Source organism: Myotis nattereri (assembly GCF_964212035.1).
Source record: "Myotis nattereri genome assembly, chromosome: 1".
Lineage (NCBI taxonomy): Eukaryota > Metazoa > Chordata > Mammalia > Chiroptera > Vespertilionidae > Myotis > Myotis nattereri.
In genome coordinates this window covers 1,466,390-1,483,405 of record NC_138075.1, presented here as the reverse complement: position 1 = coordinate 1,483,405, position 17,016 = coordinate 1,466,390, and the positions used below count along the sequence as shown (strand labels likewise).

The window sequence follows — 17,016 nt, the reverse complement described above, 5'->3', positions numbered from 1 at the left end:
CTGCCCTCCCTACCTCACCTCCCTCTCCCTGACCCTCCACCCCCGAGATGCCCTTGCACTGCCGGGCCTGCTCCTGTTTCTGTGTGTCCCCTGCTCTCCTGTGGACTGCCCGTCCCCTGCTCTGGCTCCACCTGCTCTGGGAGCTGCCTCCTAAGTCCTGCTCCTCCTGCACATGCACACATGTGCGCACACACACACTACACACGTGCATACAGGCCTGCACACGTGTATACAGGCATGCACACAAGTGCTCTCTGTGCATGGCCTCGGAGCATCTCCCTGACCCGCCCCCTCCCCGAGGAAGGTCAGTGGCAGCTGGGAGGGAGGGCCTGCCTGCGGAACCAACCTGTATCTTTTACTCACAAGCACCCCCCTCCCCCGCACCCCGGATTTGGTTACAACAGATAAAGACTGGAAAGCACTCAAGGACCAGGACGCTGGCCCCTCTCCGGCCCAAACCTGATATTCTCGCCCTTCAGACGCCCTTCACCCTGCCCTCTACTTCGCCCCCATGTGCGTTTCTATAACAAGATCCGGTGACAAAAGCTCCACCGGGCTGGAGGGAGAGGCAGAGGCACGGCCTCGGGCAGTGAGGCCACGCCCGCCCCCTTGTGGGCAGCAAGGAGGGACCTGCCTCTCCTCTGGGAGCCCAGTGCTGGGCACTGAGCCTGGGCCCACAGCTAGCAACACCCCCCCCCCCCCCCCCGAGAATAAGAGCGGCAGGGCCGCACCCGAGAGGCCGCACACAGCACGCACGGCTTCCCTTGTACCCGCCTGACTGGAAGGGAGGCTGGGGTGCAGCAGGGCGGTCCTGGAAGGGGAGGCACTCAGGGGCCCGCAGTGCCCTAGACACTGACAAGACCACGGGAGCCGCCGATAAGGGAGCCGCCGAGGGGCGCAGCAGCATCACAGCCGGGAGCTCAGACCCAGCCACCAGGCCAGCTGTGCCAGGGGAGCCCCTCATGGTGGGCACATGCCAGGTGGCGGTGGCAGAGGTACGCCACCTGCTGGCACCCCTGCAGGGCGGGCAGCAAGCCTTTCTCATCCACTAGTGGGGGGCCATCCACCACAGACGTGTGGCCCTCATTACTCATACCTGGGAGACCTCTAGGACCTAGAGACCCCGTGGCTGTGGAAACCATGGCAGGCTTCCAGGAGGAGGAGTCCCTGAGGAAGCAGAGCCAGTTGCTGAGTGAAGCTCCCGGGCCGGGTGCGTCACCAACCCCAGAGGGACACCAGGAAGCACTGCTGTCCCGAGGCCCTCACTTGCCGGCACGGCCCGCAGCAGCGCCCGCCACACGGAGCCACCCCCCACGCCCGCTGGGAAGCCTGCTCTGCCCGCTCGGTGCCCACGGTCCCGACACACACACACGGCGTGTCCCGCCCGGCCCTTCCTCAGGACCCGTGAGGCCCCAGCCGCCCACTCCGCCCCTGCCTGGCCACCTGGCCTCCCTGGGCACCGCGCCTTCAGCACCCGGCCTCCCGGCCCCCTCACCCGCGGCTGCCCAGCCGCTGAAGCACTCGGCCCGGGCGCCCCCACTCGGCGAGGCGCTGTGCGCGCGTCCAGCCCGGGACTCACACCGGCTGGTCCCGAGCACCTTATAGGAAGCGGGCCTGGGGCCTCGCAGAAAGGCCCAGACGCAGAGCACCGGGCGCTCCCAGGAGCCCTGCCAGGAGCCTGGGCGCTGGTGCTGATTGGCATGTTCTGGACCAAACCCCTGAACCAACGGCCCACTCGGCTCTCAAAGAATGAGCAGGAGCCCGGGAGCCCGGGAGCTGCCCGACAGTCACCCAGAAGAACAGGCGTGGGGGAAGCAGGGGCAGAAGGGGAAAGCCAACGAAAGCCAAGCCAGTTCTCTGAAAAGCGCAATCAAGCTGATAAACTTCTCAAACAAGAGACGGGGGGAGAGCGCACACCGTGCGGAAAGGAAAGGGACATCGGCGCAGACCCAGCCGGCCCACACCTCCACCTGCGGCGCTCCGACCGCTCCGACCACGCCCTCCAGGAGGCAGAGACCGACTGCAGAAATGGACCTGCAGGTGAAAACCTCTGGCAGAACCTCCAGGCCCGAGGCTGCACTGTGACCTCGACCACACAGTCCAGGAGAAAACCACCCGCCTCCCCCATCTCCTCCAGGCAGAACGGAAGGGCCTGCCCCAGCGATCCCATGAGGCCCGTGACCTGACACCAAAGCCAAAGACGGTGCAGGAAACCACAGACCAGTGGTCCACACGAATATAAACACAAACCCCACAGAATGTGAGCAAATCCAGCCCCGCTGGCGAGGCTCAGAGGTGAGCGTCGGCCCAGGAACCAGGAGGTCACGGTTCGATTCCCGGTCAGGCCCAGGCCCAGGTTGCAGGCTCAATCCCAGTGGGGGGTGTGCAGGAGGCAGCCGATCAATGACGTTTCTCTCTCTCTCTCCCCACTTCCTCTCTCTCTAAAAATCAATAAAAAATATATTTAAATGTATATATTAGCAAATCTATCCAACAACTCATACACAGAATGATACCCCATGACCATGTGCGTTTACCCCAGAAAACCATGATTGTATCAGTTAGTAACAGAAAAATTATCTAACAAAATTCAACATCCACTCATGATAAACTCTCAGCAAATCAGGAGAAGAGAAGGTCCTCAACTTTACAAATAAAGAACAGGTACCCAGCCCTGGCCCAGTAGCTCAAACGGTTAGAGCATTGTCCCAGTACGCCAAGGTTGAGGGTTCAACCCCCGGTCACAGCACCTACAAGAATCAACGAATGAATGCACAAATAAGTCAAACAACAAAGCCATGTTTCTCTCTCTCTCTCTCTCTCTCCCAATAATTTTAAAAGAAGAACAGGTACCAACACCCTAGGTAACATTATGCTGCATGGGGAGAGACCACGCTCTCCAGATTACAGATGGCAGGCAGTCTGCTCTAAGGCAAGAAAGAGAAACAAAAGGAAGAAGTAAAACATCCACTATTTAGAGACAAAGTGGTTGCCTACATAGGAAACCGAGAGCTGGAAGTCTAGCGTGGCCAACAACAGGAATCAACCATATTTCTACACACTGGCAATAAACGTGAAATGAAAATTTTAAAAGTTTTGACAATATTGACAGAACATTGACAATAGTTCTGCCCGGACCTTAGGGTCATACCGAAAGAATGCACAGGAACCCTAGCTGGTGTGGCTCAGTGGACAGAGCATCGGCCTGGGGGCTGAAGGGTCCCGGGTTCGATTGCGGTCAAGGGCGCCTGCCAGTGTTGCAGGCTCCATCCCCAGGAGGGGGCGTGCAGGAGGCAGCCGAGCCATGATTCTTATCCTTGATGTTTCTCTCTCTCCCTCTCCCTTCCTCTCTGAAATCAATGCAAATATATTTTAAAAAGAAGGATGCACAGGAGCTCTACGCTGAAACACAAATGCCAAGGCGCAGAGGGACCTGCATGTGCGCCAGAGGACTGTGCCCACGGCCTGGGACACAGCACAGTGACAAGGCCAACTGCCCCCCGGTGGCTCAGCGGCCGAACAGCAACCTGTGCCCCAGGAGGCAGAGGCTCGACTCCAGGTCAGGGCACAGGCCCAGGTTGTGGGCGCGACCCCCCAGTGTGGGGAGGACAGGAGGCAGCCGATCCATGATTCTCTCTCTCCCTCTCCTTCCTCTCTGAAACCAATAAAAATATATGTTTTAAAACCATTTCATGTCTATTTGCAAACACACTCTTATCCTCAGGTTTGGTGGGAAGGACCCACAGCAGCTCACGGCAGCGGGAAGAGGGCGAAGTTGGAGGACTCGGGCCGGCGGCTTCCGACTCACGGCAAATGCGCGGAGGCAGGCAGGGCTGTAAGCCAAGGGGCTGCACGGGACCAAGGGGACAGACGGGAGCCGAGGCAAGTCCAGAGAGGACAGTCCGCAGCGCTGGACGCTGGGCCGGGCGCCACCCACAGACTGGGCCTCGCCCCCACCACACCTGAGTGAAGTGAACTGCAAGCCGCCACGGGTCTGAGTGCAGAACGCACACGACATGTCTCTAGGGAGAAAAACCCACCAGGCTGCACAAAAATGTCAACTGTCAGCCGGGCCGGTGCCCAGCGGTGAGCTCCCCTACGAACCAACAGGTCGCCAGCTGGCTCCCTGCCGCTGCGGCTCCATCCCGCTGTGGGCGCTGCAGCAGCCAATCAGGCCGCTGGTCCATGTTTCTCTCTCAGATCAATAAAGAAAAATGTTTGAAGTGAAACTTTTAGTCAAGATGTTCACCTTCTGCTCTGCAAATCGCATGGCCAACAGCGGGTTTTTAACCAGAACTCGGAAAGACCGTGCAAAGCTCAACTGCAGCAAAACCAACAAGAATTCAGAGAATCAGCCAAGAGCCGGACAGACGGAGGGGGCGGCTGCTGAACATCCCAGGCATCAGGGAAACGCGCTCTCCCTCGGGGCACCCCGCTGGCGCGCCACAGGAGCCGGGGTCAGTGTGCGGGAGCCGGGGGTCAGTGTGCGGGAAGACGGGGGTCAGTGTGCGGGAGCCGGGGGGTCGGTGTGCGGGAGCCGGGGGGTCGGTGTGCGGGAGCCGGGGGTCGGTGTGCGGGAGCCGGGGGTCAGTGTGCGGGCAGCCGGGGTCGGTGTGCGGGAGCCGGGGGTCGGTGTGCGGGCAGCCGGGGTCGGTGTGCGGGGAGCCGGGGTCGGTGTGCGGGCAGCCGGGGTCGGTGTGCGGGAGCCGGGGGTCGGTGTGCGGGCAGCCGGGGTCAGTGTGCGGGCAGCCGGGGTCGGTGTGCGGGCAGCCGGGGTCGGTGTGCGGGAGCCGGGGGTCGGTGTGCGGGAGCCGGGGGTCGGTGTGCGGGAGCCGGGGTCGGTGTGCGGGCAGCCGGGGGTCAGTGTGCGGGAGCCGGGGTCGGTGTGCGGGAGCCGGGGGTCGGTGTGCGGGAGCCGGGGTCGGTGTGCGGGAGCCGGGGGTCGGTGTGCGGGAAGACGGGGGTCGGTGTGCGGGCAGCCGGGGTCGGTGTGCGGGAGCCGGGGGTCGGTGTGCGGGCAGCCGGGGTCGGTGTGCGGGAGCCGGGGGTCGGTGTGCGGGAAGACGGGGGTCGGTGTGCGGGCAGCCGGGGTCGGTGTGCGGGAGCCGGGGGTCGGTGTGCGGGAAGACGGGGGTCGGTGTGCGGGCAGCCGGGGTCGGTGTGCGGGAGCCGGGGGTCGGTGTGCGGGAGCCGGGGGTCGGTGTGCGGGGAGCCGGGGGTCAGTGTGCGGGGAGCCGGGGTCAGTGTGCGGGGAGCCGGGGGTCGGTGTGCGGGAGCCGGGGGTCGGTGTGCGGGAGCCGGGGGTCGGTGTGCGGGGAGCCGGGGTCGGTGTGCGGGGAGCCGGGGTCGGTGTGCGGGGAGCCGGGGTCAGTGTGCGGGAAGACGGGGGTCGGTATGCGGGAGCCGGGGGTCGGTGTGCGGGAGCCGGGGGTCGGTGTGCGGGCAGCCGGGGTCGGTGTGCGGGAAGACGGGGGTCGGTGTGCGGGCAGCCGGGGTCGGTGTGCGGGAGCCGGGGGTCGGTGTGCGGGAAGACGGGGGTCGGTGTGCGGGCAGCCGGGGTCGGTGTGCGGGAGCCGGGGGTCGGTGTGCGGGAAGACGGGGGTCGGTGTGCGGGCAGCCGGGGTCGGTGTGCGGGAGCCGGGGGTCGGTGTGCGGGAGCCGGGGGTCGGTGTGCGGGGAGCCGGGGTCAGTGTGCGGGAAGACGGGGGTCGGTGTGCGGGAGCTGGGGGTCGGTGTGCGGGAGCCGGGGGTCGGTGTGCGGGAGCCGGGGGTCGGTGTGCGGGCAGCCGGGGTCGGTGTGCGGGGAGCCGGGGTCAGTGTGCGGGGAGCCGGGGTCAGTGTGCGGGAAGACGGGGGTCGGTATGCGGGAGCCGGGGGTCGGTGTGCGGGAGCTGGGGGTCGGTGTGCGGGCAGCCGGGGTCGGTGTGCGGGAAGACGGGGGTCGGTGTGCGGGAGCTGGGGGTCGGTGTGCGGGCAGCCGGGGTCAGTGTGCGGGAAGACGGGGGTCAGTGTGCGGGGAGCCGGGGGTCGGTGTGGAGGAGCCAGGGATCGGTATGCTGCGAGCCGGGGGTCGGTGTGCGGGAAGACGGGGGTCAGTGTGCGGGAGATGGGGGTCAGTGTGCGGGGAGCCGGGGGTCAGTGTGCGGGGAGCCGGGGGTCAGTGTGCGGGAAGACGGGGTCAGTGTGCGGGGAACCGGGGGTCAGTGTGCGGGAAGACGGGGTCAGTGTGCGGGGAACCGGGGGTCAGTGTGCGGGAAGACGGGGTCAGTGTGCGGGAGCCGGGGGTCAGTGTGCGGGAGCCGGGGGTCAGTGTGCGGGGAGCCGGGGGTCAGTGTGCGGGGAGCCGGGGGTCAGCGTGCGGGAGCCGGGGGTCAGCGTGCGGGAGCCGGGGGTCAGCGTGCGGGGAGCCGGGGGTCAGCGTGCGGGAGCCGGGGGTCAGCGTGCGGGAGCCGGGGGTCAGTGTGCGGGGAGCCGGGGGTCAGTGTGCGGGGAGCCGGGGGTCAGTGTGCGGGAGCCGGGGGTCAGTGTGCGGGAGCCGGGGGTCAGTGTGCGGGGAGCCGGGGGTCGGTGTGCGGGAGCCGGGGGTCGGTGTGCGGGGAGCCGGGGGTCGGTGTGCGGGAGCCGGGGGTCAGTGTGCGGGAGCCGGGGGTCAGTGTGCGGGGAGCCGGGGGTCAGTGTGCGGGAGCCGGGGGTCAGTGTGTGGGGAGCCGGGGGTCAGTGTGCGGGAGCCGGGGGTCAGTGTGCGGGAGCCGGGGGTCAGTGTGCGGGGAGCCGGGGGTCAGTGTGCGGGAGCCGGGGGTCAGTGTGCGGGAGCCGGGGGTCAGTGTGCGGGAGCCGGGGGTCGGTGTGCGGGGAGCCGGGGGTCGGTGTGCGGGAGCCGGGGGTCGGTGTGCGGGAGCCGGGGGTCGGTGTGCGGGGAGCCGGGGGTCGGTGTGCGGGAGCCGGGGGTCAGTGTGCGGGAGCCGGGGGTCAGTGTGCGGGAGCCGGGGGTCGGTGTGCGGGAAGTGAGCGAGCAGCTGCCCGCCACCCCGCCACCCCGCCCCTGGGAAGCACGAGGGGAGAGAACCGTCCGCCCACAGGAACCCGCCACGGTGCTGTCGGCAGCCCCATTCGCAGCACCCACCCCGGCGCCCGGCTTAGTTTCCTGCCACCAGCGGTGCCCAGGACCCGACGGGCGCTGCCCAGCCAGACCCAGCGCCGGCAGCGCCACCGCCTGGGCGAGCCTCCGAGGCCCCCCGCGGGGACAGACGCCTCCCCGGGGTGGCGAACCGTCCATCCGGTCCCCGACGCGGGCACGACAGGGGGCGGGCGCGCTCCGCGGTGGCCCGGGGGTGGGAGGGCGACACCGCGGCGGCCTCGGCGGCCGGGGTCTGAGTCCACGCGGGGCCGGTTCCCAGCGGAGCCGCGGGGGCGCGCGGTGGTCTCGGGGCGGACGCCCCGCCCCCCGGGTTGGAAATTCCGTTACGACCCCCAGATCGCGCCGCAGAGCTCGCGGCTCCCCCCGCCCCGGCCCGGTCCCGGACCTACCGTCCAGCGACACGAACTGGCCCACGGCCGACGAGCCGCCGCCGCTGTTCTCCACGAACTGCACCTCGGACACGATGATGTTGTCCTCGAGCACCGAGCCGCAGCCGGTGCACACGGCGTCGCCGCGCGCGGCATCCAGCTCGATGTCAGTGCCGCCGCAGCCGCGGCACACGCGGCCCGTCATGCCGGCGGCTCCGCGGGTCCGGCCCGCCGCTCCCGCCGCTCGGCCCGCCGCTCACCCGCCGCTCGGCCCGCCGCTCCCGCCGCTGCGCCCGTGCCCAGACTCTCGCGAGGCTTCGTCCGCCGCCGCGCCCGCCGATTCGCAGCGGCAGATTCGCCGCACCGTCAGCAGCTGCCGCGCCTGCAGGACGGAGACGGGCACTGGCGCCAAGACCGAGGAGACGCGACGACTCGAACCCGCGACCTCGGAGCCCCAGCGCGGCCACCGTCCAAACACCGCAAAGTAGCAGGCCTCGCGGCAGCGCGACGGTCTCGGGAGGAGGGGCGGGGCCTGGGTGGGAGCGCGGCCTGTGACTGGACGGGAACCTGGAGGCGGGGCCCGGGGCGGGACCAGAGTGGTGGGCGGGGCCTGGGTGTGACCGCGGCCCGTGACTGGACGGGAATCTGGAGGGAGGCGGGGCCCGGGGCGGGACCAGAGAGGTGGGCGTGGCTTGGGGAGCCTGAAGCGGTGGGCGAGCCGTTAGTGGTGAGCGCGGCCGGTGACTGGACCGGGAGCTGTGGGCGGGGCCAGAGTGGTGGGCGGGGCCCCGGACGGGCTTTGACAAGCGGAGCATCTGTGCTGGCCGCGGCCGCATGGCTCTCCCGGGCTCCGCGAGCTGTTCCTGTCGCGTCCCTGCACCCCCATGCGCCCCGGTCCCTGTTGTCTGTCCCCACAGGACTCCGCCACCTGCGGTCACCCGTGACAGTTACATGTCGTGTCCCCCCACCCACGCTGGCCATTCTCAGGGGTCCCAACACCCTTGACGGCCCTGGGAATAACCCTAAAAAGAAACGTGCAAGGCTGCATTTTTTAAAGACTTTGAATCTTAGCCATAGGAGCTGACGGGAGCTTAAACTAAATCAGAAAACTGGCAAAGTTGTAAATACAGGAACTCCCCACGACTCAGCGGTAAAGTCGATTGAACCCCCATCGTAGGACAACGAGATTTTCGGAGAACTCGATGAGCTGGTCCTGAAGTCGAGGGAAGAGATACCCCACTACACGCGAGAACATTCTAAAGGACAATGGAGGCCCGGCTGGGTGGCTCAGTGGTTGAACCTCGAACCATGAACCAGGAGATCAGGGTGCGATTCTCAGCCAAGGAAAGGGCACATGCCCGGGTTGCAGGCTCCATCCCCAGTAGGGGGTGCGCAGGAGGCAGGCGATTGATGATGATCATCATTGATGTTTCTATCGCTCCCTTTCTCTCTCTGAAATCAGTGAAAACATATTAAATAAATAAGTAAATAAATAAATAAGGAAAACTCAAGAGGAGCACCAGGTGGGCACCACGCCGGTGGCCCTGCAGCAATGCAGGCAGGGAGTTGTGGGGAGCAGGGAGCCACACCGGGAGGGGGTGGGCGGTGGGGGGTTGAAGGGGGCTGGGGAGCTACCAAAGCCCACAGTGCCAAGAGGTGCCACCGGGATGAGGACGGTAAGAGAGGGTGTGGGGAGCTGGACCGGCATCCCGAGTGTGGCATGGCCAAGCTCCCCAGCTGCCTTGGGAGGCGGGGGCGCTGGTGGGAGCAGCTGGGCGGCTGGAGGGAGGGGAGGGGCCGGAGTGGCCTAGGACAGAGCCCGAGGCGGGCTGCCAATGTCTTGGGCACTTTAAAGACCCCCTTCCACTGCCCTCTTGCTTCCATCACTTCATTGTGTCGTTTTATTGCACTTTGAAGATAATGTACCTTTTTTTCCCCCCTGGATGCTTTTAAAACTTCTATTTTCAGCAGTTTGGCTAGGGTGTTCCTACATGACTTTCTGTTACTTACGCGGATTGTGTGGCTTCTGCACGGCTCTCTCCGCTCCTCTCCCTGGATTCCGAGGGCACCTGTGTTAGGTGTTTACCACATCCCCAACGCCTCCTCCTCTGTCTTTTCTCCTTTTCCCCTCCATGCTGCCATCTGGGTGTTTGTTTGTTTGTTTTTTAAATATTTTTTATTTATTCTTATTGATCTCAGAGCGGAAGGGAGAGGGAGAGAGAGATAGAAACATCCATGATGAGAGAGAATCATGGATCGGCTGCCTCCTGCACGCCCCACACTGGGGATCGAGCCCGCAACCCAGGCATGTGCCCTGGCCGGGAATCGAACCGTGACCTCCTGGTTCATAGGTCAATGCTCAACCACTGAGCCACACCAGCCCAGCTTGTGGTTTTATTTAAACAACTTTATTGAGGCCTCACCGACACACAAAAACTGCACGGATTAAAATGTATAATTTATAAGTTTCCCCTTTGAATTCTTCTTGGACCCAACGGTTATTGGGTAAGCGCACATAAAGCTTATCAAATGAGCTGAATGCTCCTCCTGTCCCTCTCACACTCACGTTACTAACATGGGTCATTTTTGTCTTGTCTCTTTATTTTCCCCATTAGCCTAGAAGATCCTCCATTCTACTGACTTTCCTAGATGGTTTGGGTCAATAGATAGAGCATCAGTCTACAGCCTGAAGGGTCCCAGGTTCGAATCCAGTTCTCTCTCATCATTGATGTTTTTGTCTCTCTCTCCCTCTTTCTTCTCTGAAATCAATTATATATATTTTTTATTTTTTTAAAGAACCGTATTTGGTTTATTGGTTTTTCTACTTCTTTTTTTTTTTTTTAATCCTCACCCGAGGATATTTTTCCCATTGATCTTTAGAGAGAGAGAGTGGAAGGGAGGGAGAAGGGGGAGAGAGAGAGAAAGAGAGAGAAACATCGATATGAGAGACACACATCAATTGGTTGCCTCCCGCACGTGCCCTGACCAGGACCAGGGCTGACCAGGACCAGGGATCAAACCTGCAGCCAGGTACCTGCCGTTGACTGGGAATCGAACCTGTGACCCTTTGATCCATGTGCCGACACTTTACCCACTGAGCCAAAGCAGCCAGGACCATTGGTTTTCTTCTTTTTCCTGTTTCCTCTTTCACTGATTTCCATTCTGATTTTATCATGTTTTTCCTTCTGCCTAATGAGGGTTTTTGCTTTTTGATAATCCTCACCCGAGGATATTTTTTCCATTGATTTTCAGACAGGGTGAAAGGGAGGGAGAGAGGGAGGGGGAGAGAAACATCGATGTGAGAGACACACGTCAATTGGTTGCCTCTGCATGCACCCCACTGGGGCGAGGGATGAAACCTGCAACCCAGGTAGGTGCCCTTGACTGGGAATCAAACCCGCAACCCTTCAGTGTGCGGTCTGACTCTCTAACCACTGAGCAACCACCCAGGGCCTAATTAGGGTTTAATTTTCCCTTCTAGTTTGTAAGGTGGGAGATGTCAGGGTGAATCTCGCTCTTTGCAGCACCTGGAAGTTTCCTGTGCGACTTGGTTGTTTAACAGCCAAGTCCCCGCACTGCCCGCCTCACTGACACACTCCTGTTTGTGTGTGTGTGTGTGTGTGTGTGTGTGTGTGTGTGTTGCTTTCTGTTCTTAGTCTCCCCTTCAGAATTTTCTCTTTTTTTAATATATTTTTATTGATGTCAGAGAGGAAGGGAGAGGGAGAGAGAGATAGAAACATCCATGATGAGAGAATCACTGATCAGCTGCCTCCTGCACGCCCCCCACTGGGGATGGAGCCTGCAACTCGGGCCTGTGCCCTGACCGGGAACCGAACCCTGACCTCCAGGTTCACAGGTCCATGCTCAACCCCTGAGCCAGACCGGCCGGGCTCCCCTGCGGAATTTTCTTTCTCCCGAGGAACGGCAGTCTCCGCACCGGAGCTGGTTTCCACTCCTCTCTGCTCCTCCTCCCAAACCCAAGTGGCGGCCAAGGCCTGCGAGGCCACCTGCCCCGCGGCCCTTGCCCCCTCCCTCTCCACCTCACAGCACCAGCCAGGCCAGGCCGGGGTGTGGGCGTGGGCGTGGGCCCAGACCCCATGGCCTTCCCGCCTGTGACCAGAAGCCCTGTCTGCCCCTCACAGCGGACGCAAATCTTTGAAAAGTGCCCTGCGGCCCGTCTCCGAGGGCCCGAAAGTGCACAACCCTCCCACCTCCTCTGGTGCCAGCGCACGGCCCGCCTTCGGGCACCCCTTCCCTCCGTTGGCGGAAGGTGACCAGAATCACTTCTGCGAATTGTAAGATGTGGCTCAGTGGTTGAGCGTCGACCCACGAACCAGGGGGTCATGGTTCGATTCCCCATCAGGGCACCTGCCCGGGGTTTCGGGCTCCATCCCCAGGGGGGGCGTGCAGGAGGCAGCCAGTCCATGATTCTCCCTCATCATTGATGTTTCTCTCTCTCTCCCTCTCCCTTCCTCTCTTAAACCAATAAAACAAGTAAGTAAATACAAAGAGAGGAAACCCCAGGGAAGCCAGGAACCGCGTCCGTGTCCCTGTGAAAGGCACTGGGGTTGGACCCGCCACGGTGACTCCCCGCGAGCGTCCTCTGCTGGCTTCTGTTGCTCCTCTTCTCTCTCTTCCAACATTGCGCTCGCTCGTGCGCTGGCTCATTGCGACACCATTTCCGTCGTGGGAAGCACAGAGACATCCAACACAAAGGTGCCCCTTGTTCCGGGCTCTCCGCGGCGGGGGGAGCGCGAGGCCCCTCCTCGGCACATTCTTCCTGAGCCCGGGTGTCACACAGCCGCTCACAGGGAGACTGGCCCGGCTGCGACTCGCTCCGGCAACCCCGTGCGCCGCGGGTGGGTGTGCCATCCGCTCATCTCCTGCCGTCGGACATCCCTTTGCTTACATTCTGCTGCTTGCAATGCTGCACTCCCCTGTCCCCACATCCCTGCGGGCCTTCCTGATTCCTCCTGCAGGATCCGGCAGGCCGAGGGCTGCTCCGGGTCCCAGCCCTTGGAGTGCCACCCTGAGCCTCACCTGCACGGGGAGGAGCGGGGCGCAGGCCAGCCGCGAGGTGCACGGTGTTCTGACCCGGGCCTGCGCCAGCCTGTACCGGCCTATGTCAGCATCTCCTCTTCTGTTTTTTTAAAAAAGAGTTTTTATTGTCCAGCTGGTGTGCTCAGTGGTTGAGTGTCAACCTATGAACCAGGGGCTCCATCCCCAATAGGGGGCGTGCAAGAGGCAGCCGATCAATGATTCTCTCTCCTCATTGATGTTCCTGTCTCTCCCTTACTCTCTGAAATCAATAAAAAAATACTTTTTAAAAGAAGAGTTTTTATTGATTTCTAGAGAGAGAGAGGAAGGGAGAGGGAGAGGGAGAGAGAGAGAAACATGGATCTGTCAGCGGCCTCCTGCAAGCCCTCTCCCGGGCACTGAGCCAGAAGCCAGGGCATGTGCCCTGACTAGGGAATCGAACCAGCAACCTTTCAGTGCCCAACCAACGGAACCGCATCGGCCACGGCTACGTCAGCCATTTTCAGCCTGTGTCCCCCCCCCAAATTTTTAAACACGCAATACCTGTCTATTTAGTCAGGGGCACTAATCTCTTTTCCTTAGATTGTCAAATTAAAAAGCGATAACAGCCAGCCCTGGCCGGTGTGGCTCCGTGGATAGAGCGTCAGCCTGTGGACTGAGGGATCCTGGGTTCGATTCTGGTGGAGGACACATGCCCAAATTGTGGGCTCGACCCCCAGTAGGGAGCATGCAGGGGGCAGCCGATCGATGATTCTGTCATCATTGATATTTCTATCTCTTCCTCTCCCTTCCTCTCTGAAATAAAGGGGGAAAAAATATTAAAAACAACAAAAACCAAAAACCAAATGCTGCTCCATGTGGAACCACACAGATGCGACCCAGAAATACAGCTGAGCCACTGGCTGACCCAAAATTAGGATGACCTGGCGGTGGACCTGGTGGCAGACAGAGGCTACTGTCTGTGAAGACGTGGAGTCTGGGCGGCTGAGCCTGGGGTGCCCGCCTCGCTCCCCATCCATGTGCCGTCAGCTTAGGCCTTGGGGAGCGGAGCCGGCTCCCCGGTGGGGATTTGAACGTGTGCGGTTGGATGCAGCTGTACCTCCGGGAGTGTGTGTTGGGGGGAGGGGCCCGGGAGGGCGGAGGGAGGGATAAGGCTCCCAGGCTAAGGGAGGGATAAGCCACTACACAACCGGGCTGCCTCTGCCCTTCTTTGTTGCAGAGCCTCTGTGCTTTGTTCCGGGAAAGGGAACTGCATTCAGTGCTTTTTAAAAAACCACTTTCCTGGCCCCGAAAGGGTTTGTTTGCCGGAGATAAACACCCAGAGACGCTAACACTCACGGCGCCCACTGCAGGGTCAGAGGCAGCCGGCAGGAGTCCGAGAGCCAAGTTCTCGTGCTTCGATGAGCCCCCTGGGTCTTGCCCTTGAGAAGTGTGTCCATAAACAGAACAGTAAATCAAGCAGCGCTTCGTTGGCCAATTTCCGTGGTGCAAATACTCCCACCTGGGCCAGCCTCCAGCTGCCAGTGCCGGGCCCTGCGTGCGGAGCCCCCCATGCAGACACCACAGGCGGGAAGACCTCAAGGGCACAGAGCATCGTAAATGTCCTAACACCGTTAGGAAGAGGGCTGTGTGCTTCCTGCCGTTGTTTTCTTATTGGATGGTCATTTCTAATTTGGTTTGTAGTAGTGGATGTGCAATGCGGGGTCCTGTCTTTTGCAGGTTTTTCTGATTGTTGGCGGGTAAGAGTCATTCTGCCTTAAAAGCCAGTCTTTTATGTCTGCGGCCGTTTCCCCCAGTTTAGCTGACCCGGGGCCTCCTCGTCCAGGATGAGAAACGATTTTTCCAACTTTTAGAGATTTTATAGTTTCATATTTCATGATTACATTTCTGCTCCATCTGGAATTTATTTTGGTATAAGGAGTGAAGTAAAGGTTCAGCTAAAAAAAAAAGAAAGAAAGAAAGAAAAAAGTCTAGCCCTGGCTGGTGTGGCTGGGCGTCGTCCCATGAACCAGAGAGTTTCCAGTTCGATTCCCGGTCCGGTCCGGGCACTTGGCCTGGGTTGGGGGCTCGGTCCCCAGTAGGGAGAGGGCAGGAGGCAGCTGACAATGGTTTGCTCTCACATGGGTTGCTCTTTCTCCCTCTCCCTTCCTCTCCCTCTCAAAATCAATTTTTTTTTTTAAATCTTTAAAGAAAAAGAAGTCGAACCTGTGTCCCAATACCATGTTCTGGGGTAACCTGTCCTCCCCCTCACGGTGGCCTTGCAGCTCGCACCACGCGCCCTCAGCGCCGCCCGCTCCCGGGACCTGGTGACTCCCGCCTCATAGCAGACGCGGCCCTTCCTCTTCCTCGGTGGCAAGCGCGTCCAGTTCATGTGCTCGGTTTTCTGTAAACACCTGAGAACTCGTGGACCGTTTCCAAATTAGCACTTGGATGAAAATCACAGCTGAGCCCGCCAGGGTGGCTCAGTGGTTGCGCATCGACCTGTGAACCAGGAGCTTACGGTTCGATTCCCGGTCAGGGCACCTGCCTGGGTTTCAGGCTCGATCCCAAGTGTGGGGCGTGCAGGAGGCAGCCGATGGATGATTCCCTCTCATGGTTGACGTTTCTACCTCTCTCTCCCTCTCCCTTCCTCTCTGACATCAATAAAAATATATATATATTTTTTAAAAATCGTAGCTCAGGTACAGGGGAGAAGAGTGAGTAAACCTAGGGAGGGATTTAACATTTCCTAACTTCTTGTGTTTTGTTCTCTGTTTCTGTTGCAAACAGCATCTCGTCTTGCACCTGACTTACCGCCCGCTGGTGGTGGGAGTGGTGGGCGCCCGCCTCTGGCTCAGCATCTCCTTGGGGAGGCCTCCCTCATTCATTCAGAAGGCGCGCACCGGCGACCACTCCTGCTACCCCGTCCCCGGCTCCCCGGCGGCCCCGCCTCCTGTGCTGGCCAGGCCTGTGAGTCACAGCTGTGAGGAGCCCCCCGCATGCTGCCCCCCTCCTCCGTCTCCCCGATACCTGCCTCCAGTGGGCGGTGCCACCGGTGTCCCCTGTCAGTATGATTATTCACATGCCCATTAAAGACATCGTCCCCTGCCCCTGGTATGGCGTGCCTCACCCTTTCCCCTTTCCCCTCCCCATTGTCCCTCAGGCCAGTGGCACACCCTCTTCACGTCACACTCTCACCCATCCTAGCTGCCAGCCTGCGGACTCTTCCTCCCAAACCCCTCCCCCTGCCTCCCCCTTCCCGACTCCGCCTCTGTCCACACCTCCCTTCCTCTTCTTTCTTTCTTTTTTTTTTTTAGCCTCACCTGAGGATATTTCTTTCCCATTGATTTTTAGAGAAAGCGGAAGGGAGAGGGAGAGACAGAGAAACACCAATATGAGAGAGACCCATAGATTGGTTGCCTCCCGCATGCCCGGACCTGGGCCCGGAGCCTGCAGCTGAGGTACGTGCCCTTCACCAGAATGGAACCCAGGACCCTTCAATCCACAGGCCGGTGCTCTATCCACTGAGCCAGACCAGCTGGGGACGCACTTCCTGCCGTGGAAACAGTGTCTCCTCCCCTTAGGAACCCACAGCACCTGCAGGATCAGAGTCGTGACCCTGACTGTGCAGGTGGGCTCCGCCCTGCACACCTCCGCGGGAAGTCTGAGGCTTTAATTCATTTACTCGTAAAAACACGGCTGGAAAGGGGCACACGGACCCCTGAGCAACGGCTTTCAAGGTGCTCTCCTGGGACCCCAGGGCTCTGGATAGCACTCCCCTCTGGCTTCCAACCCAACCACACCCAGCCACCCCGTTGTCCAGGGGGTTCCTCTTTTTTTAAAAAAAATATTTTTATTGATCAGAGAGGAAGGGAGAGGGAGAGTTAGAAACATCAATGATGAGAGAGAATTGTTGATTGGCTGCCCCCTGCACGCCCCCGACTGGGGATCAAGCCCACAACCCGGGTATGTGCCCTTGATCGGAATCGAACGTTGGACCCTTCAGTCCGAAGTCTGACGCTCTATCCACTGAGCCAAACCAGCTAGGGCCAGGGGGGTTCCTCTTGAAGTAAGTTCCTGCTTCAAAGAAACAGCCACCAGAAGGACCAGGTGTGCCCCACGCATTCGGGGGTGTCACCCATGCCAGGCTCACCGGGAGGGTGTCCTCCTGCCGCCACGGCACCCGCCTGGGACCCGCGTCCACCGGAGGAGGATGAACACAGTCACTTTCAAACAGAAGGTAACCAGGCACGCAGGAGGTTCCGGCCAAAAACACACCTCCGGCCACCAGAGCGGCGTCTGTCCGCGTGGGGCGTTTGGAAAAGAGAGGGCCCCAGCCTCACCACCACCATGTTGGTGCCCACATGGTCCCAGCTGAAACAAACACACACACACACACACACACACACACACACACACGCGCGCGCGCGGAGCCCCAGCACAGCGTGAACACGTGTCTCTGTCTGCGTCCCCGCCTCGCCCAGGGTTTATCAT

At 61.2% G+C, this 17,016-nt stretch overlaps 1 protein-coding gene across 4 annotated transcripts in view; it reads right to left on the bottom strand.

The window, feature by feature from the left end:
* BRF1 (BRF1 general transcription factor IIIB subunit) overlaps positions 1–7,711 on the bottom strand; it is a gene marked incomplete at its 5' end in the record, with an annotated part of 41,233 nt that extends 33,522 nt beyond the window's left edge. For all 4 annotated transcript variants that reach the window (XR_013996354.1, XM_081097579.1, XM_081097577.1 and 1 more), the window contains one exon: positions 7,528–7,711. Coding sequence is in view for 3 of the 4 variants with exons in the window: in XM_081097579.1 (XP_080953705.1) it covers positions 7,528–7,711 (184 nt within the window). The remainder of the gene's footprint in view (positions 1–7,527) is intronic.
* Positions 7,712–17,016: the final 9,305 nt, after the last annotated feature.